Source organism: Vombatus ursinus, unplaced genomic scaffold (assembly GCF_900497805.2).
Source record: "Vombatus ursinus unplaced genomic scaffold, bare-nosed wombat genome assembly UNPS02014817.1, whole genome shotgun sequence".
Classification (NCBI taxonomy): Eukaryota; Metazoa; Chordata; class Mammalia; order Diprotodontia; family Vombatidae; genus Vombatus; species Vombatus ursinus.
Genome location: NW_020954595.1, coordinates 6,406,081 through 6,433,638, shown reverse-complemented (window position 1 = coordinate 6,433,638; position 27,558 = coordinate 6,406,081). Strand labels below are relative to the sequence as shown.

Sequence of the window (27,558 nt, the reverse complement as noted above, 5' to 3'; positions counted from 1 at the left end):
GCCGTGCTCCCCCATTTCCCTTCTTCAGGAGGAGTGGGGTGGGGTGTGTGTGTGGTGGAGTGTATGGGTGTGCAGGTGTGGGTGGGGGCGTGTGGGGGCCTATGTGTGGGGATGGGTGGGGTAGAGTGGGTGTGCAGGTATAGGGAGACTGTGGGGGTATGTGTATGGGGATGGGTGGGGGAGTGTGGGTGTGTGTGGAAGGGGCCGCCCCAGTTTTTTACAGCCCAGTACTAATCCTGCGGGGAGCACTGGGATGCGGGGCTGGGCATTTTAAGTGCCGCCCCATTGTGACCAAGCATTAGCTAGATTTACCGTCACACACGGCTTCTGAAGGGAGGGTGGGAGCCGGTGCCTCGGCTGGTCCTGTGAGCGCCGACTGCCAGAAGGCGGATTTACAGGAAATAACGTCCTCAAATGCTTTCTCCAGCAACAACATCAAGAAGTGTCCTCTTGGAGGCCGTTTTTCCTTCCTCAGTACTTAGCTCCCACTGAGTTTAAATTGCTCTCAGCATTGTGATAATGGCAATTCAATATTGCAGAGATGGGGAAGATGAACCAAATAAATTAACCAGCTGCTTTTAAGGAAATCACACTCAGTGGCTTCCCCTCGAAAATGCTTTGTGGAGCGTTCAGGCCTGCTCTGTCGGGCTCTCACAGGCTCTTTGGCGAGAAGAAAGAAATAGATTTTATTAAATATCAGTAGAAATCCAGGCATATCATTTCATTGCCATTAAATTAGGGGAATGTTTGTAAGATAGTCACTCCATAATCCTTTTTGAAACTGGTGCAGCTGGAACGTGTCTGTTGCTCTCGGCCCCTCTGCCTCTCACCTGTTCCGGTTGAAATCCGCAGGTATTAGGGTGCTAAGGCTGATGAAGTCACTCTCCTGCCCATGTAAGGCTCCCAGCTACTGTAGCCTGTGGTTCAGAGGACGTGTGGCCATGGCAGGCCTACTTGGAGAGGTTATTTGTTTTGTTTTGTCTGAGTTGAAGGGGTTCAGACGTTTGGAAAGTGACCGGGCAACGGCGTAAGGGGTGCATTAGAGAGGACATACATCATGGCAGCAGGATCAATTAGAAAACCATTACAGTCATTTATACAGTAACAGTTGAGGATCTGACCCGAGCTCAGGTAACCTCCGGAGCAGAGGAAAGGAAGGGACGAGTCTGAGAGAGATGGCGGAGGAGGAAGTGATAAGCTTTGTTGACTGATGGATGGGTTGGGAGGGGGGTTAGGGAGATGGGAAGAACCAAAGATGGCCTGAAGGATTTGAACCTGTGTGCCAGAGGAGGTGGTGGTAGAGAAAATAGAAGGAGGAACTGGCCTACAAGGGAGCAAGGTGAACTTTTTAAACATGCTGAATTTGAGGGGGCGGCAGGCCTTTTTGGAAACATGAGGCGTGGACCTGGTTAGGGCTGGAGATTAGGTGAGAGTGTCTTCAGAAAGGTGATCACTGGAGCTGTGGAGAGGAAGGAGATCATGACTGGGAAGGGGCGTAGCAAGGCCCAAACCCGGGAGCCGGGGGCACCCAGCAGAGAGCCCAAGGAAAGGCCCGCCTGTGGGAGGGAGAAGCCTCAGAATGGGCTGCCATGATCGCCAAGGGAAGCCGCCATGGTAGGGGCAGAAAGGGAAGACACAAGCTTCAATTTCAGTAAGAGATTTAGGCTAGATAGAAGGAGTGTTTCGGAAACTGTGCTTATTGATTAGTAGAATAATCAATTTTTGATTAGCTTTTTTCCTTTGGGACCTTGAGAACAGGGTTCAGATGTTGCCCCTGCCGGGGGATGGGAACCCGACCTGCAGGGCTTCAGCAGCGGGCTGTCTACTGCTTGGCGGCATCCCCGGCCACGTGCCTGGGCCTTGTCCACAGCTGGCCCTTAATAAAATGATCATTGAATTGAATCAAGTCTGCAGCTCTTGCTCTTTCGGTGAGGATGCTTGGTCCTTCTAGGCAGCCAGCATGGAAAAGACTGCAGACCTGAGGAGGCCTAGAAGAACGTTCATGGATGCTAAGCTGAAAGGGACCTCGAGGTCAGTGAGTCTGACCACCTCATTTTACAGATGAGGAAACAACTCACGCCCAGAGTGGTGGAAGGTCAGGTCACCCCTTGACGTGGTGGTCCCTGATGTGGACCTGGGGCCTCTGGAGAGCCAGCTTTCTCTCCCACTGCACTCTGCTGCAGCTCATACTGGGTGTGGTTGGAGGTCCCAGGGGCCCTTCCCTTATCCTGCTTTCCAGGACGATTACCGACCCCGATTTTTTTAGCAGGTTCACCCTTAGAGGAAAATGTTATTGTTGTTGAAATCTGTTGCTTACTGAGAGGAAGGGAGACTGCTGAAATGTCATGTTGCCTCCTTGTGAGTCAGTCAGTAAATACTATTTTGTTTGTTATCACTTAATCTGCGTGCCTAGGTTCTGTGCTAGGCTCTAGAGAGTGAGTGAGTACGTGTGTGTGTGCATGTGGTGTGTGTGTGTGCATGTGGTGTGTGTGTGTGTGCGTGTGGTGTTTGTGTGCACGCGCGTGCGTGCGTGTGTTGGATGAGGGACGCAGCATTGAAAAAAGTACAAGCAACTGGGGTGTGAGAGAGAGCCTGCTGTCATGGTTGCAGCGTGGGCAGCGGGCGTGAGAGGCACCTTGGCCTTGAAGGCTGGGTAGGAGCTGGGTAGAGAGAGAGGTGTGAGAGGTCATTCTCGAGGAGTGCCCCAAGTGAAGGTGCAGATGTGGGCATGTACCTAGCCTCTGACATCTGAGCAATGGGCGCATTTTCATTCCCAAGACTCTTTAAGAAAGTACGTTTGAGTTGTACTGTGGTCCAATGGAAGCTGACTGAGGCCGCTGACTCCCATCTCTGTGCTCTTGAAAAGCGTCCTTCAATCTTTCTGTGACTGGGTTTCCCTTTCTGCACAATAAGGAGAGTAATGCTGACCTGGAGGCAGCTGGGTGACTCAGTAGATAGAGCGCTGGGCCTGGAGTCAGGAAGACCTGAACTCAAATCCAGCCTCAGACACATCCTAGCTGTGTGACCCTGGGCGAATCACTTCACCCTGTTTGCCTCAGTTTCCTCATCTGTAAAATGAAGGAAATGGCAAACCACTGCCGTATCTTCACCAAGAAACTGCAAGATGGGTCATGAAGAGTTGGACGTGACTGAAACGACTGAACAGCCAATGCTGACCTACTTTGCGAGATTATTAACGACCGTCATTGTGAATTGTCTGACTGTACAACCCATGACTAGTTTTAGGCCTGCCCAGTGCAAGACGCTGTTTCCTTGGGATGGGCAATTGGAGCTATCCCGGCTGGCACAGTTCATATTGGGAGGCCCACCATGGTGTAGATGCCGGCTTTCATCGTGACTTAGCAAAGTTCTGGAGCTGTGGACACGCACGAGTCCCAGCTGTGGAGGAGTACTGAGACCATAGCAGCCAAGACAAAGGCCCAGACAAAGGCAGCCTGCTGCTCTGGCCCTGAGTGTTCCTGAGCTCCATCAATGCCTGAGCCTCATTGCACACACCTTTACCCTGGCCTGTGTAGACTCGTTCCATCCATGCCTCAGCCACCCCCTTCCCACACTGGTTCAACTGGGGCCTTTGGTATCCTAGGGGAGTCTCTGCCTGCACGAGGCTCCCTGCTCCCTAGGATGCCGGTACTGGTTTAGAAAAATTTCCTATTGAAGTGCTGAGCTCATGGGCCACAGAGAAACGTGGTTTTTGGGCTGGAAGAAACCCAGTAAAGTCCTTTTACCAGGGAGAAAAGCAGCCAGGGCTCCCCAAAGTTGAGTGACTTGTGCTTAGGCCCACTTAGCTAGTGACTGACCCAGCACCAGACCCCGGGGCTCCCGGCCCACTGGCCAGGGCTCTTTCTCTTCTGCCAGGAGACCTCCCTGGTTTAATATGTGTAAACAGAAATCAATATTTGTCACTTAACTCCATTTGCTCTCTGCCATACAGTTTTGGAATGACTGACGTAAGTGCCAGTCTGCCCAGAAAAGAACTTTGACAACAGAGAGACTGAGGTCAATTATATTCAGATGACAAAAGGATTCATTCCATTAGCTGCTTGAGAGAGGTTGGAGGAGGCGGGGCTTCAACCTGGAGTCCTGGAAACCGCTGCTGGTTGAGAGTGATCAGAACACAGGAGCATCTTGGAAATTGTGGGGGGAAGTTTTGTTCGGTTTACAAAATTGATTGACATGGAGCTTTTTAAGAATGAACCTCCTGAATAAAGTGAATTACAGTGTACTTCTCAAAAGAAATACCAGAGCGTGGAAGGAAAAAGGCTTCTTTGTTTCCCTGACCCGGGCCAGGGGCTACCTGGGGCTTTGTGGTTGGTGATGGGTCTGCTGAGAAATTAGGGTAATATCTGGAACTGATCAATTCACAACTCTTTTCCTTCCCTAGCTGCCCTCTGGTGGAAGCAAAGATAAGTGGTGAATTGGCCAAAATGTATGTAGCCCAGGGTTGTGGAGACAGCAGCCAGGACACCTGTGTCCAACCCACTGGGTAGGGACGGAGCCTGTGATTTTACTGATGGAGGGAAGTCCTTGTGAACAAACCTTCTCTGTAACTTAGGGTCTTAGAGAGTCACACTGGGTGTCAGAGGCGGGATAGGAACCCAGGTCATCCAGATGCCCAGGCCAGGTCTCTGCAGCTTCTGCCCATTCCTAGATCACTGGCACGGCCAGGGTAGTGAAAAATAACATGGCGCTTCTGCTGGGAAGTTGTATTTTCACGCTCAGTAATCTGTCTCTAGGTAGCTTTGTTAGGGGCCTGAAGTACAGAGGAAAATCGGGCCACTGGACATTCCAGTTTCAGGATGCTGTTGCCCAGGTATATTCATTTCCAGTGAAATCAGCGATCTGATTGACAGCACTGAGACACTGTGCATTTCTTAATTCTCCCTGAAGCTTTTGAGCTTATCCAAAGCTGCCTGTCTCCCCTATGAACTTTCTGAGGACGGTCAGCACGGGCGCTGCTGTGACCTTTGTGTTTTTACTTTATGCTTACCCCCTCTGTTATGTGAGTCAGATCTCAGAAACCCCATTTCTTTTTGGCATTGCCACCAGATGGCAGGCAGGGCAAAGAAAGAAAAAGAAATTTCCAATTCCTTAGTTAAAATGGGGAGATTCTGCCTGTGAATACTTAAAAAGAGGTGGTTTTGTTCCTAGGTCAGCATTATATTCACAAGCCGTCCCCTCCATGCTTAACCCTCCAGAGGCCGTCATGTTCACTCAGTCAGTCAACAGGCGTTTATCTTTGTGCTGCAGATACAGACAGATGAAACATATTTGCAGTTACGTATGCTGCATATATATATATCTGCATATAAATTTATATTTATATGTATATGTGTGTATACATCCATATATATACCCATCCATCCATCCATCCATCCATCCATCCATACATACGTACATATATATGGACTTGTTGTGCCCCAGACCCGTGTAATGTAAGCACTTTGTGAACAATGATGTACTTGTATCCCCAGTGCCTAGCACAGGCCTGGCAGATAGGTAAGTCCTTAACAGATGCTCATGGATTAATTGAAACAGGCCCTGTTTGAATACACTGAATTCACGGCCCACGGAAGCCAGTGACTGTTAAAAGCTCCTGTTTTCCACTCGACTCTTTGAGAGAGCTGTCACAATCAGCACCCTCCTCTCCCCTCACTCTCTTCTTAATCTCTACACTTTGGCTTCCAGTCTCATTCAACTGAAACTCTTCTCTCCCAAGTTAGAAATGATCTCTGAGCTGGGCAGTCTAATGACCTTTCCTTAATCCCCGTCTTCCTTGACCCCTCTGCAGCCTCTGGCACCGTCCACCACCCTGTTCTCTTCTCATTCTCCTCTCCCTGTCTGACGGCCCTTCTCAGATGCCTTTACTGGACCTTCAGCCAGGCCAGACGCAGCCACTGGGAGTGCTGTTCAGGATCCGGTCCTGGGCCTTTTCTCTTCCCCCTCTATGCTTCCTTGCTTCCTGACCTTACCCACTCCCATGGGTTGAGTCGTCATCTGGATAAAGAGAGTTCCCAGGTTGGCAGACCTAGCCCGAGGCTCTTTCCTGAGCTCCGACGTCTCTCATTGTATCTCTCCACTTCTCATCCAGAGCACAGCTGTCGTTGTGGCTCTGCAGGTCTGAAACCTCAGAGTTGTCCTTGGCTGCTCAGTCTCACGCACCCCGAAGATGCTGATATTTCTGTCACCGCGCACCTGGCCGCCCCCACACAGGCCCCGTTCCTGCTCCTTGGGATCACTGCGCTTACTGTTTAGTTGGGCTCCTTGCTTGAGGCCTCTCCCCTTCCAATCCATCCTCAACTCAGCCGCTAAAGTGATTTTCTTTAAGTGCGGGTCTCTCTCCCTCCTCAGTGAACTTCTGTGGCTCTCTGACACCTCCTGGGTCAAAAACTAAATCCCTGTGGCATTTACAACCCTCTCTCACCAGTTGGCCCCTTCCTCCCTTTCCAGGCTTCTTACACTTGCACCAGCTCCTCCTTACTCTGTCTTCTCCCGGGCTGTCGCTCGCCCTCCTCACCTCTGCCTCTTTCATCTCTGCTGTCCATCAGGACCCAGCTCTGATCCTGCCTCCTCTTCCTGAATCGCCTCATCCCCCCCACCCCCTTCTCTCTCCTATTTTACACACTTAGGCATTCTCATTCATTGTCTAATTATTGTGTGGCTCTCATCCCCCTCCTGAACTTGTGGCATTTCTTGGTTTCCCTCCAACGTGGCAGCCACAGTGGCAGTGGGAGGGAGGTCCTGGGATGAGACCACAGGACTTCTGCTCCCCCGGTGTCTCCAGAAGGAAGACACAACCTCTCTACGCGGCAAGTGAGGGCTGCTGCCACAGGCAGATTTGGATCCTTTAAAATGGCCTTGCCACATTGGCTTTTGAATGATAAAGCGGCTGGTCCCATAGAGTCTACAGTCAACACTATCTCCGGTCACCTACTCTGTGTATGAACCTCTTTCTGTGGGGCATGCCAAGTGAACAGCAGAAGTCTCATTCCCACTTCCCTCTCCTGCCCCTTTTGGCCTGGGAGGAGGCTCCAGGAACCACCCGCACGTTCCTTTGTTCGGGTCATTGTGAGGCCCGATGTCCAGAGCCGCCTTTCTTGCTGCCTGCCCACTGTCACAGCTCTCTCTGGAAGCCACAGTGGGCTCCCCCAGAGACTGGAACACGCTACATTGTAAACCAAAGGAGCTGGGCCTGCACGTCCGTTGGGTGGGTTTAATGAAGCATGGTGGGCTTTTTCATTCAGTCTGGGGCGAGGAGGTGATTGTCACTGGGGAAATGATGAGGTTCTAGTCATTCCGTGCGGCACTTCCCCCATTCCAGTCTTTCTGGTATCAGACGCGAAAATGTTTTCAATGAATATTTGTATTTTGGTGCCATCTTGTGGCTGCACGTGGTAGTGCCTTCAGAGCAATTGAAGATGTTCATCAATCCAGGTTTGAGAAATGGTAGCAGATTTTCTGTCATACAAGGAATTCTCCCTTTAGTGCAGAGGGCGTAAGAGGGAGGGAAGCTAAGTCTCTTTTGGAGTAGATTTCTACTGGTTCCATCTTGGTCTCCTATGTTGATTGTCTCCCCAACATCCCAACCTCAAGAAGAACCTTAAAAAGATAAAAGATGGTGATGGTGATGATGGTGATGATGATGGTGATGGTGATGGTGATGGTGGTGGTGATGGTGGTGATGGTGATGATGGTGATGATGGTGGTGATGGTGATGATGGTGGTGATGATGGTGATGATGGTGATGGTGATGATGGTGATGGTGATGGTGATGATGGTGATGATGATGGTGTTGGTGATGGTGATGATGGTGATGGTGATGGTGGTGATGGTGATGATGGTGGTGATGGTGATGATGATGGTGATGATGATGGTGGTGATGATGATGGTGGTGGTGATGATGGTGACGATGGTGATGATGGCTAGCTTTGCCACAGCACTTTAAGGCTTGAAAAGTGCTTTACAAATGTTATTTCAACTTCACAACACCCCTGAGATGCAGGTGCTATTATTAGCCCCCGTTTACATATGAGGAAACTGAAGCAAACTGGTTCAGTGACTTGCCCAAGGTCACATGCTTAGTAAGAGTCTGAGGCCAAATTGGAATTCAGGTCTTCCTGCCTCTAGATCTAGCACTCTATCTACTGTGCCACCTGGTGTCTTTATGGGTCAGAAGTGTGGAAGAAAGTTCCTCATGTGGTTAGTGGGATTTTTGTTTTATTTTTGTAGCCATACAATGTATTTTTGGTCCAAACCTGTGACTTTGTCATTGTGAGGAGCTAACTCCCCATGTTAAAAGTCTATTCTGCTGATAGTGACCCACTTATGAACTTGGTCTGGGGCCCCAGAGGAGATGAGGAGGATCACAGACTAAATGTCAAAAGGGACCTTAGAATCATTTAGGCTGTGAGCCCCTTCTTGTTTTTAACAGATGAGGAGACGGTGTCATTGAGAGGCTCTGACCTGGGCTGTTAGTTAGTGTGCCCTAAGGGCACCACTTGAACCCAGGTCTTCTGACTCTGCTCTGCCATGCTTTTTGTCCACAAGCATGCCAACCCGAGCAGTCTACCATTTGACTTGGCCTTCATGCCTCATGTTCCTCATTTTTGTGACATTTTTCTATAGTTGGTGTTGTTTGAGCGATCTTGGATGAGCAGATGGAAATCTTCTGTCTTACATGAAGGGGAAGGAAACATAAGAAACGTGAAATGGAAGGGAAATTTAATCGCCTGGGCCAATAATATGGTAAGTATCATGCCCGGTCTACTGTAAGAACAATGTAGTTATGTTCCCATTGTATGGAATAGAAAAGAGGCGCCTGGCTTCTGAAGACACAGAAACAGACCTCCAAATGACACGTCAGCCCCATGTCACCCCTGAACCCATCTTGGGAAGGATCCTGAGGTGAAATCGAAAGGTGGCCTGAGGAATGTCAGCCAAGCATTTATCAAGGAGACTGGGCAATAAACATTTGCCCACTAGCCTGAGGTGGGCAACCCCAGGGGCACAGACTAGGACGGGGCCCTAAGCAGAACAGGGCGGCAGGTGTTCCCATGGAGCCGCTACTGGGGGCGTGTTGTGGGACAGAAGGTCAGTTTGCTGTTTTGTCTACACATTTTCATGTTTATTTATCGTAAAATGTGCCCAGAGGCAGATTTTGGTTGTTTTCTGTAGTAGAGGCCTGGTTACTCCTTCAGCCTTCAGCCTTAAGCCCTGCTGTGGTGCTGACTAGCCCGAGTCCTCAGCCCAGGCCATCACTGCCTTTTGCTTCCTGGACCTCAGCCCAGGCCATCACTCCCCTTTGCCTCCTGGACCAGATACAAAGAGATAAGAGCCTTTTTAGCCTTTGACAGGCTTCTTTCTTACCTGCTTCCTTGCAATTTCCTGCTTCTGATAGAGGCTGTTTTCTGCCATTGCTGTTTGTACTCCGTTGTAAGCTGAAGGGTTTTTGTTCATTTTGTTTTCTTTTAAGAATGCAAACTGCCTATTTCTGGGAGAAAAATAGGTTTGGGGCATTATCTGGCCACCTCTCATCTGAGAAGTACAGAGGCTGATGTCTCCTCCCCCTGCCCTGTCCCTGTTGTCCCACTTTCATTTGTTACAGGAATCATTCTATCTGTGTGATCCCACTGATATAATTTTCTTTTCTGGGAAGAGAAAGATCAGATAAAAGAAAAAAAATCCTGTGTGAAGATGTGCCCAGACCGACAAGCATCATCTTCCCTTTGTATCCCCAAAGCTGACTTTTAGTAACGGGGAAGGGGAAGTACTAATTAGGGGCCTTTGATTGTCCTGGAATGAAAAGTGTGCCATGGGGGTAGTGCATGTGTGGGGCATGTCTGAGGAGAGTGGGGCTCACATTATGGGAGCAGATAAACGGGGACATTGGCAGAGCTCGGGCCGGCTTGCTGAATCCGGGAGACACCTGAGGCCTAGGCAGGAAGGCCTGAGAGCAGACGATCCCAACTCGAATCTGGGTCCAGCACAAAGCACAAAGTGTCTGTGCCCTTTTCTGGGAATCGTCCCAGCGTGGTGGCGTCCTCCCCTTGCCTGTTCAATTAGTTGCTTCCTACAGCTTAGACACCGTCCACAAGCTCCTGGGCTCGGTAGGCCAACCAGTCCTTATTTCTGAGACTGCAGCGTTATATGGGTCCTCCACAGCCATGGGCCCGGGGCAGGTGGGTGGTGCTGAACAGTGGCTCTTTTTATTTTCCAGGGTGTAAAGATCCTTGACATCGTATCCAAGCAGAGAATCACCAACGTGCCCCGAGATGACATCAGCCTTCGCCCTGATATGTATCCTTGTAGCCTCTGCTGGAAGGATCATGTCACTCTTATCATTGGCTGGGGCACCTCGGTCAAGGTACGGAATTCACCTTTGCCCTGGTGTTGGGGATGCTCCAGGAAAGGGCCCTCGGAGGCAGACGGACCCGCTGGAGCTAGAGGGTGCGTGGCTTCTGAAAGAACAACTTCAGCCGCGTGATATGGTAGACTGGCCTTGGCAACGAGACATCTGTCCAGGGCTCGGTGTCCTACGTGCACAGGGCAGCACAGGTTGGGTGTGTTTGCTTTACCGTACCTTTCAGTGGTAAGAGAGTTTTTAAAATCTTAAATTGATACTGCTTTTCCTTTCTCCTCTCCACTTCTGCCTCCCTTCTCTTTCTCTCTTGGTTCATCAGAGTTCTTGCGGCCAGAGTTAGAAATGATGAAAATCACACCACTGCCCTTTCTGCGTGTGTTGTTAGTAGCTTTGATAAAGGTCTGAGGAAGCAGAAGGTGGAGGCTAATGGCCGAAATGAAGTTTGAGAATATTGGAGTAGTCAGCTCTCATTTGCATGTGAGTCACATAGGGCCATCAGGTCACATCTGTCAGCTCCCTGACCCGCCTGAAAGTCATCGTAGACGAAGGCAGCAAGGAGATCTCGGGATGAGCGGAGTCATTGAGGTTTAGAGCTCCCAGGGACCCTAGAGATCTTCGAGCCTGAGGCCCGCATTTCACAGGATCCTCGAAGGGTGAAGTGCCTCGACCAGGGCTGTAACCCATAGGGAGACCGTTAATTACCAGGAAAACAAGACATCTAATGTTCCATGGACGGAGTAGCTCCTGTGTGGTTTCATCTGCTTTGGAAAAGAAGAATAATGCAGAACACATTCTAATGGGTGTGATTACTGAGAAGCACCAGGGTATTCTAGGGCAGGGCTGGGTTTATATTAGATTCTTATATTTGGTTTACTGATCGTTGGGGTATGAGGCTATTATTTGAAAGTTAGTGAGTTAGTGAAGGGAGGCATGAAGCTAATGGGCCAAGGAGAAGAGGTGAACGGTATGGAACGGTGTGGAGACGTGTGTGTGTGTGTGTGTGTGTGTGTGTGTGTGTGTGTACACAGGAACATGTACACACACACACACATACACACATACACACACATGTCCTGCTTTCCGTAAGGGACCTATAGATTTTTACAAGTGTGTTTTGGTTTTCCTCTCTGGTGGGTGACAGAGTGGATTTGTCCTCAGAGATAGCAGGTCTGTGGTTCCTAGAAGACGCTCCCTGGGGACTGGCCATGTGCCATTCTCCCACTCTGCAGAAGGGCTGGAGCGTGAGGATGGCTGTCTACACGGAGCTGGGAGGGAGAAGACACAGCCTTGAGAAACTGGCTCCCTTCTCCCCAGGCTCCCGGCCTATACACACACACACAGATGAAGACGAATCCAGGAACAGGCTCCACGCGGCTCGCCAGCCGTGCTCTTTCCTGGTGGCGGTCGAGGCCTCTCTTCACAAAGGGCAGTCACTCACTGAAGGTCACAGAGGCTGACCTTTAATGGCACATGCAGTACCCAGGCCTCCTGTCCCCCCCTGTCAGGCCCACGCTTTCTTTGAGGGTGGTAGGATGGGCGTGAGCAGAAGTACTCATATAAAAAGCTTTAGAAACGAAGCAAAGTTGACCGAAACGGCTGGTCAGTCTACGTGTCTGTTAGTTCTTTTGAGGGACTCCGGTTGTCATAAATGCGAGTTCTTTAACTACAGCGTCGATTTTTGGAGATTGTCTCCTCGCAGCCATAAGACATTTGAACGTTGTCTGTTCATGGGAGTAGGCCCCTCGGTCTAGAGCCGGATGGGGCCTCCGAGGCCATCTTGACCACCCAAGCCCCTCATGTTACAGGTGAGGAGGCTGAGTCCTGGGGAGGTGAGGTGCTTTGCCCATGATCTCACAGGTCCTGTCGGAGATAGGCTTTGATTCCAGGTCTCCTGATGGCCCTGAAGGACTTTCCATTTCTCCCTTTCTCCTTTCTTTCATGTCGTTCCTCCAGTATTCAGAATGTTTGCATGCCCGTAGGCACAGCATCCAGAGCTATCCTCTCAGTCCACTTCCACGCCTTGTACCCTGCCTGATTGTTCTCATCGTCGCATTAAGAGCTCTGAGTTCCTGAGACCCTTCAGTGGGAGTGAGCTATAGATGGAGAGGTGTTCACACAGGGAGAGCAGGGAAGGAGAAAAAGGCCCTGATGGAAGCCATGGAGGCAGGGAGGAGATCTGGCTGGGGCCTGCCAGGTCTGCTTAGCTCAGCTGGTCAAGGCCGGACACTCACAAGGGTTGAGGTCAGGGGCCCAGACCCCCTCTGGGCTAGCTGGTTTCAGCTGTGCTCTCTGACCACACAGCGTGACTCTTCCTGCGGCTACCTCTCCTGTAAGTGTGCCCCGTCTGTCTGGGTTTGAGTGTGGTTGGGATCAGAGTCCTGACCGCTACGGGATAAACAACTCCTTGTGTGTAGCAGATGAAATGGATGTGGATGAAGGCCTTCCGACCAAGGGATAGTCTTTATGTGAGTGAGTGAGGGCAGCTCAGAACTCACTAATGGAGTCCTCAGTAGTAAAATGGTTTCAGTGTTTAAAATTGAATGACAAACCCTGTAAACTTTCGTTACCGGAGAACTCTACAGACTTCTCTGTAGATGTACTCTCCTTGGGTAATCCAGTTTTGCAGAACAATTACATTCACAATATGTAAGTCACCAGTCCTGCTTTGAGCCCTCCCCAGACTGAGCTCGGAGGGGTTTCACATGGAAGCCTCTGCCAGGCTTGACCAGGCCATTTCAAAAGGAGGCCCTGGAATGGACCAGTGTTCCAGGAGTGGTGGTCATCAGAAGTCACACAAGATGATAGGATAAGTCATCTGCTCTCTGTAACTGTTCTTATGTCTGTCCTCATGTCATTTACCTGCTTTCCTGTGGAGCTGCCTCTTAAATCAGATTGGCAATTCTCTGCTGCCCTTGCTGCCGAGTTAGGTTGAGCTCTGTAGACTACTTGGGCTCCTTGGTCAGGGACGTCTCCGGCAGATGACAATGACTGCGATGGCCTCTGCATTTCTTTTCCAGATCTGCTCGGTGAAGGAACGGCATGCCAGTGAAATACGGGACTTACCGAACCGCTACGTTGAAATAGGTAGGATTCTGCCCATCGTCTCTACGAGTGAAACATTGTGAAAGGATGGGCATTTTGTTAGAGGCCGATCGCCCTGATGCCCTGTGGCCCTGCAGTTTCCTTCATCTGGTGCCTTGTAAACAGCAGGGTGTGATATCCAAGACCAGGAAAGTGTCCTTTGTCTCAAAGTTTACAAAACTTAGGTTTCCACATTTCCTGAATGTATTTCCTTTCTTTTTTTTTTTTTTTGTATTAGGCAATTGGGGTTAAGTGACTTGCCCAGGGTCACAGAGCTAGTATGTGTGAAGTGTTTGGTCTGAGGCTGGATTTGAACTCAGGTCCTCCTGACTTCAGGGCTGGTGCTCTATCCACTGCGCCACCTAGCTGCCCCTAAATTTCCTTTTTTTCTGTGCTTATTTAATAGCTAGCCCTCCTCTGCATGATGAATTTGGTTCGCTGTGGTTTTTACTCCATTTTAACATGTTGGTAATCTAGCCTGGGTGACTAAGAGGATGGTGACGGCTTCAGCAGTAATAGGGAAATTAGGAAAAGGGGAGAGTTTGGGGGAAGGATATTGGGTTCAGTGTTGGACATGTGTTTATTGGATTGGATGTTTTACTGTAAGAAGTGATGAAGGGCGGGGTTTCAGAGAAACTACTGGAAGATTCACATGAACTGATGCAGACTGAAGTGAGCAGAACCAGGGGAATGATTTAATACGGAAGACCATATCGTAAAGACATACAGCTCTGAAAGACTTAGGAGCTCTGATTCACACGATGCATTGCCAGCCCCGATTCCAGAGAGCTCGTGATGAAACCTCCTGCCTGCCTCTGGACGGAGGTGATACACTCAGAGTGCAGACTGAAGCGTCGTGGGAGGGAGGGGCTGTGTGGATGGGGCCGTGCAGGAATTGGTTTTACTCAGCGACGTGTTTGTCGAGAGTTTTGTTTTTCTCGCTTTCTCAACGGGAGGGGAAGGTGGGAGGAAGAGAATGCAAATCTGAAGAAAAATGAATTTTAAACAAAATAACTCTGTGTCAAATCCGGCTTCAGACACATAACACTCACTAGCTGTGTGACCCTGGGCATGTCACCTTACGCCATTGCCTAGCCAAAAAAAAAAATGGTTTAAAAAAAATAACTCTATGACAACCAGTTCTCGATGTTCAATAGGCAGTTGGAGAAGCCAGTCTGGAGGTTGGGAGAATGGCTGGGGCTGGACAAATAGATCTGAAAATCTTCATCACAGATGATAATCAAATCCATGGGAGCTGGTGAGTCAAACAGCATAGAGGGACACGGCCGTGACAAAGCCTTGGGGTAGCTCCACGGTTGGTCCGTCACCTGGATGAAGATCCAGCGAAGGAGGCTGAGAAGGACCCATCAGACAGGTGGGGGGAGAACCAGGAGAGAGGAGTGGGTGCTCAAAGTGCCACGGGCTGCAGAGAGGTCAGAAGGGAAGGGGATTGAGAAGAGACCACTAGATTGGGCAACTTAAGGATCATTGAATACTTTGAATGGAGCGGTCTCTGTTGATTGACGAGGTTGGAAGCCAGACTATGGAGAGGTAAGAGAACGAGAGGGAAGGAAGTTTAGGCATCAATAGGAGACATGGGAGTTTTACTGCAGGAGGGACGGGGATGTTAGATGAGAGCCGGCGGGGATGGACGGACACAGAACGAGGCTTTTGAGGTTGGGGAGACGTAGACGTGTTCATCAGCTGTAGGAAAGCAGACAGTAGACAGAGATGAGAGATTCATGGGGGTGGGCAGGGGAATGCTAGAGGGCGAATTCCGGTGGAGAAGGGGATCACTTGTGCTTGGAGAAGGTTTGCCTTGGCCAGGAGAAGAGGCAGGTGAACTTCATGAGAAACACAGGTGAAGAAGGAAGGCGTCTGGGTGACATGAGAGGAGGAATAGGAGAGAAGAGGGAGCCTTCCGTCAGTGAGCTCCGTGTTTTCAGTGCAACGAAACAAGGTTCTAGCTGAGAGGGTGAGGGTAGAGGGGGCTGTGGGGTGTTTGAAGAGGGATGCAGAGGCTTGGAAAAAGCTGTTGTAGCAGATAGGGTGGCATGAAAGGATTGCCTTGCTGTAGTGAGGGCCCAGCGGGGAGTATGTAACAAACTTGTGGTGAACACAGTGCCCATGGTTTCATGGTGTTCCCCAGCTTCAGTCAGCCGGGTGGACGTGGGAGTGGGAGGCAGGTGTCATTCAGGGTTGGGATGTGCCAGGGCAAGGTCTTCATTAGGGTAAAGGAGCAGGGGACTTGAGAGAAGAGGTTAGTGCAGATGTGAACTGCCCCGCCAAAGGGCCAGGCTGGGGAGGGAAGAAGCCGAGCCAGTGCAGGGGTGCTAGTCTAGGAGAGAACCAGGGGTCCAGAGATTGCAGGTCCAGGTGAGGACCAAGCACAGAGCTTGGAGGTGCAAGAACCAAATATGAGAAGGAATTTCAGAGTTTGGGAACTTGTGGGAGCGATGGCCAGATGGAGGGTGGAGTCATTTCAGAGTTTCAGGACACCAGACAGTAGACCTGCCACAGGTGAATGGCATTTGCCCCCTTGCCTCAAAGAGAAAGGGGAAGAAGCATTTATTAAGGTCCTACTATGTGCCAGGCACTACTGTACCAAGTGCTTTACAAAGCTCTCCTTCGACGGTGAAGGCTAGAGCCCAGCCGGACAGAGTGACACTTCTCCTCTTCCCTAGAGGCAGGAGGCCTGGCGTGATGGACTCTTCTGGTCTAAGGCTTTTGTTAATTTTCTGCAGCTGAAAGAAATCTTTCTAAACTATATGACATACTTCTCTGCCTTAGTGACCGGTTAAGGAGAGCTTCCTGAATAGTTCCATCCTTTTAAATGTTCCTTTTTGCACCTGCAGTAATGCCGAGAGGCCCTTGGGGGCTATTGAAAGCCTTTCCTGGTTAGAAGGGCCCTCCGCAGCATACCTGAGAAATGGGCATCGAAGCTTTGCCTGGACTCCGGCGCCCTCCCAGAGCCCCCTCGGACCTCAGGGGCTTTTCGTCATGGTTCCTCTTTCTCCTCCCCTGGGATTATCTCTGTCCTCAGCCATCACTCCCTCTCCTGTGTGTACGACTGTCCCCTCCCCTGCCGCCATTTGTATCTGTCAGGTAACTGAAGGAATATATGAAGGGGAGAAATATAGACTAAGGGCAGAATGGTGGTTTGGAGCCGACTTGGGGTGGGCCTTCGATGCCAACCGTGCCCGAGGGGCTTTGGGGAACTGCTCGGATGTCTGAGCCAGGGCCTAACAAAGTCAACAAACATGAATGTCAGTATACAAAAAAGAACAGGAAAAGAGGCTTCTAGGTGGAACTGAATCTACGCCCCTGTTCTTACATATGTGTCCGTGGGAATAAATGTTTATATTATGCATAGATTGTGAGTGCATGCATGTGTGTAGGCATTTCTGTGTGCTGCATGTGTATGTGTACGCACATGTGTATTATATGTCTATGCATGTATATATATAGAGTGATAGGGGCAGGAGGGGGGACACAAAGCTGAGCCTGAGCTGATAGAGACACCTGGGCATGGGAGGAGTGGTTGGCTTCTCAAAGGAGAGGTGCCACATCTTTATCATATAGCAGAAAGAATAGAAAGTAACATGGGGGGTGGGGTGGATGGAGTCGGGGAGACAAAGAAATGGCCTCAGTTGTTTTGTTTTGGCCAATGAGGAGGAGCTGTACTGAGAGAGGAGTTGGTGTTTCAGGGCTCGAAGATGGCCGGGCAGGGTTAGGAAAGTTCCTTCGAGGACAAGATAGTGATGCAATCCCGAAAGAATAAAAAGATTTCTGCGGAGCAGTAAGGAAGGCCCACTTGAGCTTGGGGACCAAGCTTGTAGGGGACCCAGGCAGCCCAATCCTCTGGCTTCTTCTATCAGTCTGGTAACCTCGAAGCAGGAGAGATGAAGACAGATGACAGCCTACCCCAGAATTGGGTTCTGGCCAGACCTGAGTAGCCCTGAGACAGGAGGCAGAGATCCAAGGGTGGTGGAGAATGTGTAGTTAAACTGGTCCTCCATAGGGTGAGGATGGTGGAGGGAGGCCAGAGATATCTGTTGCTTGCTACCAGGAGAACAGGAAGGTGTATAATGACAGGAGTTTCCAATGGGGATAAATAGGTTTGGGAAGAGTGAGGCAGAGGGAGACGGGCTGTGATTAGAGAGGGAAATTTCAGGGTTCACAGTCATAGAGGCAGCAGATTTGGGCTGAGGGGAGCAGAGAATGGGCAGTGGTGATGTGCATGGTGAGCCCATGTTGAGCTGGGGTTGATGGTGGTCTTGGGAATGGGCATTGGTGACGTCCGTGTTGAGCCCGTGTTGAGCTGGGCTTGATGGTGGTCTTGGGAATGGGCAGTGGTGACGTCCGTGTTGAGCCCATGTTGAGCTGGGCTTGATGGTGGTCTTGGGAATGGGAAGTGGATGAAGGGGATGGTCATAAAGGTGAGGAGGTTGGTGAAATGGGTGGGCAGTATACTGAAGGTGGACATCAGCAGGTCCATTGAAGATCCCAGTGCATGAGGGCTAGCATGGGGATGGAGAAGACTGAGCCGCCAGGGGTGGCTGGACCACATCAAATAGACAGGCAGAGGATGCCTCAGGTTGGAGAAGCTGCTGAGTACCATCAGCAAAGGATGGCTCTGCTTTGTCTCCTTCTGGCCCAACATCGTCGGGACGACGCATTAAGGCATCCTCAGGACTGCATGGGTACCCTGGGATGCTGTGTCTTCCAGAGGGAGCCAGGATTTCCTGGATGTAACAAGGTGACAATGGGTAAGAGGAAGAAGGCTCGGGTAAAATGAAAGTATAAACCTGGCCAGGAAGGTTGAAGGGTCTAGGGGTACCACTCCTGCCCACTTTCCCCACTGTCCTCCCTTCCCCATCCTGGACCCCCTTTGAAAAGAAAGTCAGGACAAACTTTTCCACATCATGATTCACCCTTCCTTTCTCCTTCTGTGAAAGTACCAGCGCCTGCATTGGCCTTCTAGAAGCTTCCACAGCTCTAATGACTACGGGTCCAACTAGCTCCTGGCTCTGGCTCCCTCAGTGAGGCTCCTGGGTCTAGCCCAGAGCAGCGGCGTCTGTTCACACGGAGCCGCCGCTGCTGCTAACAGCAGATTGAAATGCTCTTACTGTATGCAAAAGGGAAGTATCATTTCCTCCCCTCATGAAACAGTGAATGATCAGTCAGCTTCCCACGCAGGGGCAGAGTAGCCCAGTGAAGAGGACTTGAGGGAGCAGGAAAGAGAAAGGAGACTTGTTGGAAGAAATGGCTTACAAGTAAATTTGCCAGAGATGGGCATTGATTTCCATCAGTTGAGGTGAGGATCGAGGGACAGCAGGCCAACATTCTCGTTGGCAGGAAGGAGCTGACAGCGTGGGGCCGCTTGCTTTGTCTTTGCCTTCCAGCCATTCTTCCTTTTCATTCCAGCTTGGCCCAAAGTCAATCTCCTGGACCTTTTCACAGACGTTTTCTCTGCACTCCATGAAGTTGAGTTCAGAAGTAAAATCTGATTTTGTTGGGAAATGGAGCTAATCTGAAGGGGCCAGGCCTGCCCCATCTGGGGGTCACCGAGTCTCATCCCAAGGCTCCGCTGGTGGTGGTTGTCCTCACTTCCACCTTAAGATACAACTTTCTCTCGTGAGAGTTGCTAGAATAACAATTAGCAGAAAAATTACATGGAAAGTTAGCTTTTTAAAAAATCTCTGGTACCTTTAAATCACAAGCGAGGAGATGTTTTGGATTGATCAGAATCTGTTTACCGTAGACATTTAGTCCCGTAGTCGATTTAGGACTGTCTAATCCAACAGCGCCTTCCAGAAGGTCAGTCTGTTTCCAGGCTCAGATTTTGGCCGGGCATTGCCCTAAAAACTGAAGGCTTGAGCATGGTCGATGGGAGGCAGAGGGCACGCCCCTCCTGACCTTGGATTGTTCTTCTGATCTAGCTTTCCTGTTTCCCTGCCTGGTAGCACTGGGCTTCACTCTGGGGTGAACACATCCAGTGGACGTGTTTAAGCTAGGTCATCTCCCTCGTTTGACATTCTTAGCAAAGACTGTGCTGGCTTGTACTATTGAAGAGCTTTTCTCTTAAGGACCCTCCATGTGATAGGCGATCAGATTCGTCTCTGGTTTTCTTCTCTTCATACTTCACTTTGAGCTTCACTGTTTTTTTCTTCAGCTCCATGTAGAATTATGCATTCTTGGCTTATGTCTAGATGTTTTTTGTGATATTACAAACTCTGTTTTAAGCTTTTGTGTAACAGGTATGTAAACATGATTTAAACTTTAGACATTTGAAATATGAAATCAGGAAAGCCTAAATCAGCAAAAAGAACTTAATTCCTACTTTCGTGATGAATTTTGTTCAGAATGTGAGTCTCAGTCTTCAGAGAATAGGGTCATACATTTGGGCTTTTTCAGATCACTGGAAGAGTGAAATTTAAGAGATATGAGTCTTTTTTTTCCCCCCAAGACTGAGTTCAGTATATACTCATAGGCCCAAGCCCACTTCTTATTGGCGTGGGAGTTTCACCTGATCCCGTCTGGACCTGGACTAGTTGTCCCCTCCTAAACAGCCTTGATGGCCTCTCCCACTGCCAGGGGCTCACTAGATTGGTGCTGGACTTGGTATGGACCCTTGATCAGCCCCAGCCTGCTACAGCGCACTACTCCCAAGCACTGGAGATCCACTGGCCTCAGCTTCCCTGATGGCAGGATTACAGGCAGGCACCCCCATGCCCCCAAGAGGATTTAGGTTTTAAGGAAGCATCTTGTTTTCCCCAGATTTGATTTGGGCCGTTTTAGGCAGGAGTACCTGGAATAATTGTAGCAACTCTAGAGTAACTAAGGTCAAATGATCAGTGAAAGGGTTTAAAAGTTAAAGCCCAGATCTTGACTCACTTGGAAGTGAGTGCCAAATGCAGGTTCTAGAGGACGGCTGGAGGACTTCACCTGTGACTCGGGTCTGAAAGAAGCAGTCCAGTTGGTGGGCACTACAAGGGTTCGTTTTACAATTTAAAAACATTAAGTGTCCACGTGTGGACAGAACTGTGGTAGGCCTGGGGCTAAGAGAGAGGAATGAAGCGACTCCTCCTTGCCCTTCTTCTGCTGCCAGACACCCCTGACATTCTCTGGATGCTCTCATAGCCCAAATGCATCTATCAGGAGCAGTGAGCATAGTAGTAGCTCCTATTTAGACAGTCTTAAAGGTTTGCAAAGCTCTTTACTTTATTCTCATGGCTCCTCATGATCACTCTGTGAGATAGGTCCTAGTATTATCCCCATTTTACAGATGCTGAAATGGAGGTTGAGGGGTTTAATGACTTGCCCAGGGCTATATAGCCCCTAACTATCTGGGGGAGTATTTGAACTTGGGTCTTCCTGACTCTGTCCCCCACCTAGCTGCCTTCTGTTTGAATAGAAAAACACCCACGTGGTACAGCTGCTAAGTGAGCTAATGGTCAGTGCCTGGCCCGCAGCCTGGCGTGTGTAGTCCGGATCAACGCTTCTTCCTGAGGTTCTAGCCATACACGAGAGGCAGTGTGCATGGTGTGTAGGGGGCTGGGGCTGAGGTCAGGAAGCCCCCAATTCAAGTACTACTTCAGACACTTGTGACCTGTGTGACCCTAGGCTGGTCACTGGAGTCCAGCCATGATACTCCTGGTCTCAGCCTCCCCAGGCAGCTGGTGGATATGAGGCACTTGGCCACCTTGAAAGGGCCAGATCAGTTTGGGTTCAGTGTGTCGCCTTGAATGATGGTAGTAAGAATTGTGAAATCCAGTGAAGGTCTAGAGAAGCCCAGTCCCTTGGAACCAGGCACCTCTCCCTCTTCCTCCAGACCAGGCATTCTCAGACTTTGTGGTCTCAGGGCTTTTTCCACTCTGAAAAAGTATCAAGGACTCCAAAGACTTTGTTTATGTGGTTGTATCTGTTTATATTAGCTGCATTAGACATTAAAATGGATAAAAATATTTCTTTAAGTCCTTTTAAAGCAACATTAATAAACCCATTTCATGGTAACATAATATATTTTTAGGAAAAATAGCCATATTTATCAAAATGAAAACAGTTAGTAAGAGTGGCATTGTTTTATATAGAAATCTCTTTAATGTCCAGCTTAATTGAAGACAGCTGGATTCTCCTATTTGTTTCTGCATTCAGTCTGCTGTGATGAGTTGTTTTGGTTGAAATACATGAAGAAAATCCAGCCCCACACAGATGTGTAGTTGGAAAAGGGAGGAATATTTTAATAGGCAAATAATATCTTAGTATTATTATAGAAATACTTTTGACCTCTCGTTCTCTCTGAAAGGGTCTCAGGGACCCCCAGGGCTCTGCAAGACAATACCTTGAGAACCCTGCCTGAGACCCTGGATCTCATCAGTCTCAGAGAACCCTTTTTCTTCTTCCTACCATCAAAGTCCGTAGAATAAAATTGTTTTGTGTAACTAATCTGTTATTTTGTCAGCCTAAGGAAAAGAAAATTCAACAGATTGGGTTTTGAAATTTAGAGAAGTGTAGTTAATAGTAGTGATAAAGTAGGTGTTAGAGGATTACCCCCTGTGGTGGTGAGAATTGTCCACTATCTGCCCCTCCAGGAGTCTTTCCCCCTTGGATCGTGTAGCCGCTCTGCCTTGTCACAATGATCACTAGCAGGCGGGTGACCTGAGGGACTCACTGTCCCAGAGGCAGATGTGTTAACCTTGGCCTATGACAGAACGTTTCCAGTTCCTTCTTTTGGTTGCTGACAATTCATCAGATTTTCATAGCTCAGACGGTCAGTTTGATTGAAATGTCTACGTTTATTTAAAAGTCTTTGAAATTATATTTAATTGACTGTGACCTGCAAGGAATTAGTGAAGCTGAAGTATATGGATTTTTTTAAAAGTAGGACCCTCCCCCCCAACACACACATACACACACACACACACACACACACACACACACGGTGAGTTCTCGAGGGTTAACCCTGTGTCTTCCCAAGGATGACAATTAAGGGAGCATGGTCATCTGTCCTTTGTCATTGTTACCAAGTGTGACGTTTATGAAACTAAAGCCACTGTAACGGTACAAGAATGCCTCATCGCCATGGCAGGCCAGCCCTCCACATAAATCCCACGGCCCTTTTTGGGGAGAACTCTGTCCGTCACCCCCTGACATTGGGCAGAGGGAGGCTGGGATCCGGGGAAGCACGATAACAGGGGCACAGTGGGATCAGGCCACAAATAAGGCGTTCTGTAGCTCTGTAGTATAGATGGAATGATTTATCAATTGCAAACACTCTTGTAAATGTGACTTCTCAGCTTCTTAGCAAAACTGAGGTGAGGGATGGGGAACTTTAGGTGAATGCAAAGCAATTACTGGGGAACAATTAGGCCGGGCTCTGAGAGGAAGCGTGGCCCGCTCTTAATATGTTAAATTCTTATTTATGTGTGCATTCATTGTGTCCCAGACGTAAGCCACCCTGTTGGATCATCACATCCACTTACGCACCAAAGAGCCACGATGTACAGTGCCTGGCTCGTAGGAGGCCCTGAAAGAGTGAAGAGGGAGCCGTGAGATCTCAGGCTGACCCCACAGAGAAATATTTCTTTGTACCACATTTGTTGTAGTTGCCATATGATTGTGAAGAGCTTCAGGAGTTAGAAGATGATGCATTGCTATGTTACACAAATGTTGTTTCATGAACTAGTAATGAAGGGAGGCCTGAATGAGGATTTTTCCAGTTCTTTCAAAGGCATTCATATGTTTCAGAAGTGCCATGTGTTCTTTCTTAAAATAAATTTGTGTTGATATCATTTGTATTGTTACATCATCTAATTTTCCTCCCATTGACCCTCTACCTCCCAGAGAGTCGTTCCATATAACAAGTTACACGTTTAAAGACAAAAAAGATTAAAAGAAAAAAACTGATCAGTGCACCCAGAGACAGTCCGAAGATATGTGCAGGGTCCCACATTCAGCTGGGACCTCCCTGCCCCCTCTGCAAAGCCAGGCGGGGTCATCGTCATTCTGCAGCGTTCACGCCTGGTTTGATCCGTGGCTGCTCTTTCCATTGATGTGGCTGTAATCTCGTGTCTGTTGTTTCCGTGGTTCTGCTGATTTCACTCTGCATCAGTTCATGTAGCTCTTTCGTGTAGATCTTCTCTATTCGTCACGTTCATATCAATGGCTTCCTTGGAGCATGTGACTGGTAGTGGAATTTCTGGGTCAAAGGGCATGGCTGTTTTAGTGATTTGATTGGCTTAATTCCCAATTACTTTACAAAATGACCGTGCTGATCCCCAGGCCCTCCTTCTCCTCTCCCACCGGCATCCCCCTCAGCCCACATCCCAGTCTCATCCCCTCCACCCCTCTGACGTGTGCCCTGATTGTCCTCGGTCACCAAAGAGCTCTATCTGTTGTCCTCTTTGTTTTTATCTTGAAATCCTCCCTCGGTGTCTTCAAGAAACACTTCATTCTTGCAGTTAAGTTCAAGAGCTTTTCCTGCCTTTTCTTCCCGGCCTAACACCCTGCACCCTGCCTTTTGTGTAGACATAGTATTCAGCCACTGCAGAAAGACAAGTGCTCCCCACTCTTTGTGGACCACTTAAAGGTTCCGCTGGCTGCAAGCACGAGCCTGGTCTCCTGCCACTTTTGCCAGTAACATTGGAGGCTGGCTCTCGTGGCGTCCGTGTGGTGCTCGTGGCTGCTCCACTACCAGGTGAGGCCTCGTGATTTACTGGTCTTGCTGCCTTTGCTTAGGAGGAGCAGCCAGCATGCTCACCTGCCTTTAGTTGACAGTTAACACTCTCAGAGCCCATTGGAGGTGGATTGACTGAACGCAGGGGCCATTCATTCATTTCCCGCTTCTTCCTACTCTTCTCTCGATTTTCAAGCAGCCTCTCCCCATCATCCCTGTTGTCTGTACCTCCTTCTCTAGAAGCTCACTTCTCAAACCTCTCAGACCACAGCTTAGGTCCCTCTGCTTGCTCTTCTCGTGGTAGTCTTTTGTCATTATTCATAGTTGTTTTCCCCTAAAACCCTCCAGCCTTGCTAACTTTTCTGTTATTGTTGAGGGCACCCCCATCCTCCCGTCACCTGGCTCACAGTGCAGGGGCCATCCCTCCCCAGCCCATAACCGGTCCCTCGAACAGTTCGGTGAGCTCAGACTAACCTTCCTGAAGCTCAGGCCTGGCTGTACAGGTTTGAGACGCACCCCCACCTACTCTCAGTCAACTCCATTGGCTCCCTTTGCGTCCAGGATCCAGTGTTTGACTTTTAAAGCCCTTTTGTGCCTTCCCCATTCTTGTTCCTCTCTATGCCCCCTTTCTCCTCCCACGCCCACATGCTCAGTGATCCAGTGACACTGGCCTCCTTGAGCTAAGCACTAACTAACCTCTGACCTAGATTCTCCCTCTCCTGATTCTGGGCATCTTCCTGGCCATCCCCCATTCTTGGAATTCTCTCCTTGTCTTTGCCTCGTGGCTTCAAGTCGCAGCTAAAGCCTCCCCTTCGGTAAGAAGCCTTTTCTGATGCCCTTTGATGCTCGTGCCTTCCCTGGGGCTGATCACCGGTTTATCTGTCTGTAACTGGTTTGTACGGCATCATTTGCGTCTTGTCTCCCCCCCATTACTTTGTGAGCACCTTCAGAGCAGGGGCTTTCATTTGCATTTACCTTTCTCTGTACCCCCAGGGCTTAGCACAGTGTTTGGCACACAGTAGGTGTTTAAGAAATGCTTGTTGACTGTCACACAGCCAGGCCTTGAACTTAGGTCTTCCTGGCTCCACGATCAGTTCTTGATCCACTCTGTCACACTGTATCTCAGCAATATTTAGCGTATGTCTTCACTATATGACATATGGAGCATATATGTTATACCTGTGCATATACATAGATATAGAAGCATGTAGGGTAAATACCAGGTACGTGGTTGGGGAAGGAGAGCATGGACAGCTGGAGGTGCGAGGGGCATCAGGAAAGGTGTCGTGTCAGGATAGCGGTAGAGCCAAGACTTGGAGAAAGGGAGGGATCCTCTGAGGTGGAGATGAGCAGGACAGACATTTCAAACAGGGAGGGCCACTTGTACAAAGGTAAGGAGGTGGGAAATGGAGAACTCCATCTGGGGAACAGAGAGAAGACTGGTTGGGTCAGACTCTGTGGTGTGAGAAAGGGAATGATGTTCTGTGAGGCTGGAAACAGGCAGGTGCCAGGTTGTGAATGGCTTGAAAAGTCTGAGAGGATCCAAAGATATGAACAAACATTTCTCCAAGAAGAATCATGGACTATTAACAGCCACCTGAAAGAGTGCTCCAAATCATTACTGCTAAGAGAAATGCAAATCAAAACAACCCTGAGCTTTCATTTTATACCACAAATAGGCAGAGATAGCAAAGAGTGGGAATACATCATCCCTTCCACATCATGACTTTCCCTGTTGCAGTTTCGATATATCACAGTTGGCATAAGAAATTAAATGGGAATTTTTGGAGAAGTTTGGGGAAGCCTCAGATGACACGCAAAGGCCAGCAGATGGCGCAGAAAAGGGTTAGAAACTCAGACACGCATGAAATATATGCATTGTATTGTATAATATCAACGTATCCTATCTTTTAAAACCATGATAATTCAGACTTCTCTGGTACAGAGGGAGGGCCAAAAAATTTTACATGGATTTTCCAGATTGTTAGGGTGCTGCATCCCTTACCCCAACGATATGGAAGGAATAACTGTAGTCACTGTTGGAGAAATTGTGGGATGTGAGCCACATTAATGCATTGTTGGTGGATCTGTGAATCCTTACAACCATTTTGGAAAGTAATTGGAATTAAGCAAATAAAGTGACTAAACTGTCCACACCTTTTGACCCAGAAATACCCCGGGGAGGCTGTGGGTAAGAAGAAAGTCCCCCCATACACCAAAATATAGATAGCAGCACTTTTTGTGATAGACGCGGTAGAAGCCGTGGGAGAGGCTGCACAAATGGTGGTCTGTGGATGGAATGGAATGCTACCGTGCTGTGAGAAAGGATGAGTGTGATGAGTACGGAGAAGCCTAGGAAGAGCTACACGAACTGATGCAGAGTGAAGTCAGCTGAGCCAAGGAAACAGTATACACGATGGTTCCAATCTCATAAATTAAAAAACAACCGTAGATCACATGAGGGTGAGTGTTGCAAACCTCACTTCACAATCACACTGATACTCTGCTTACGAAAACAGCATTTTTGGGAATTCTGCTGGTTTCAGTATGACCCAATGGGGAGCGACGTCTAGCCCAGGGGTGGGGAGCCACGTGTGGCCCTCTAGGTCCTCCCATGCAGCCCTTGGGATTTGTTCTGTGAAGTTTAGATTCAGTCAGAGGGCCACACTTGAGGACCTAGGATGCCATACATGGTTCCCTACCCCTGTTCTAGCCTATCACCATTTGGTGATAATCTGAGCGACTTTTTACTGATTTTTTGAATGGTTCTAGATGTTTTTTCTCTCCTAACTGGCTTTAAGATCATCCTCTTGGCCTTTTCTCATTGACTGTTTCGAGAGGTGTTTTATATTTTTTTTAAACTGACAGATTCATTTTTAAATGGTCACTTCTCCAGCCTTCTTGGACACATTTGTAAAAAGCCTTTTTTTCCCTAATACTTGTTGGTGTCTTCGTCTCTCCACTTCTCTGTCAGGTTTCTGGGGGAAAGGCCTAGTGGTTTGTCAGTCACTGGTCTGTGGCTTGGGAAGGGATGGATCCATCTAGTGTTGTGTGGACACCACACCTTGCCCCTCCTCGCCCCCCTCCCACTGACTTGTGTTCTCCGCTTTCTTTTCAGTGTCTCAGTTTGACATGGAATTCTACATCAGCGGGCTCGCGCCTCTCTGCGATCAGCTTGTGGTGCTTTCGTATGTCAAGGAGACCTCAGACAAAATGGTAATGCTTTCTGTGTTTTGATACAAAGACACTTGTGAGGTTATTTTAAACATGACACAAAATTCTGTGGAAACACTGAGTATTTTGTGGCCTAAATGGAACCCCCAGGCGTAGAAAATGAAGTCAGCTGCAACTGCACAGAAGACCACCATCTCTGCCTTCCCGAAGCTCTGCTCTCCTGTGTCCACCGCCTCTTCCTGCCCCC

At 49.1% G+C, this 27,558-nt stretch overlaps 1 protein-coding gene across 1 annotated transcript in view; it reads left to right on the top strand.

The window, feature by feature from the left end:
* Positions 1-27,558, top strand: part of VPS41 (VPS41, HOPS complex subunit) — a 191,603-nt gene that overhangs the window by 110,464 nt on the left and 53,581 nt on the right. The window contains exons 8-11 of the mRNA XM_027835943.1: positions 8,644-8,763; positions 10,235-10,381; positions 13,396-13,462; positions 27,256-27,353. Coding sequence (XP_027691744.1) covers positions 8,644-8,763; positions 10,235-10,381; positions 13,396-13,462; positions 27,256-27,353 — 432 coding nt within the window. The remainder of the gene's footprint in view (positions 1-8,643; positions 8,764-10,234; positions 10,382-13,395; positions 13,463-27,255; positions 27,354-27,558) is intronic.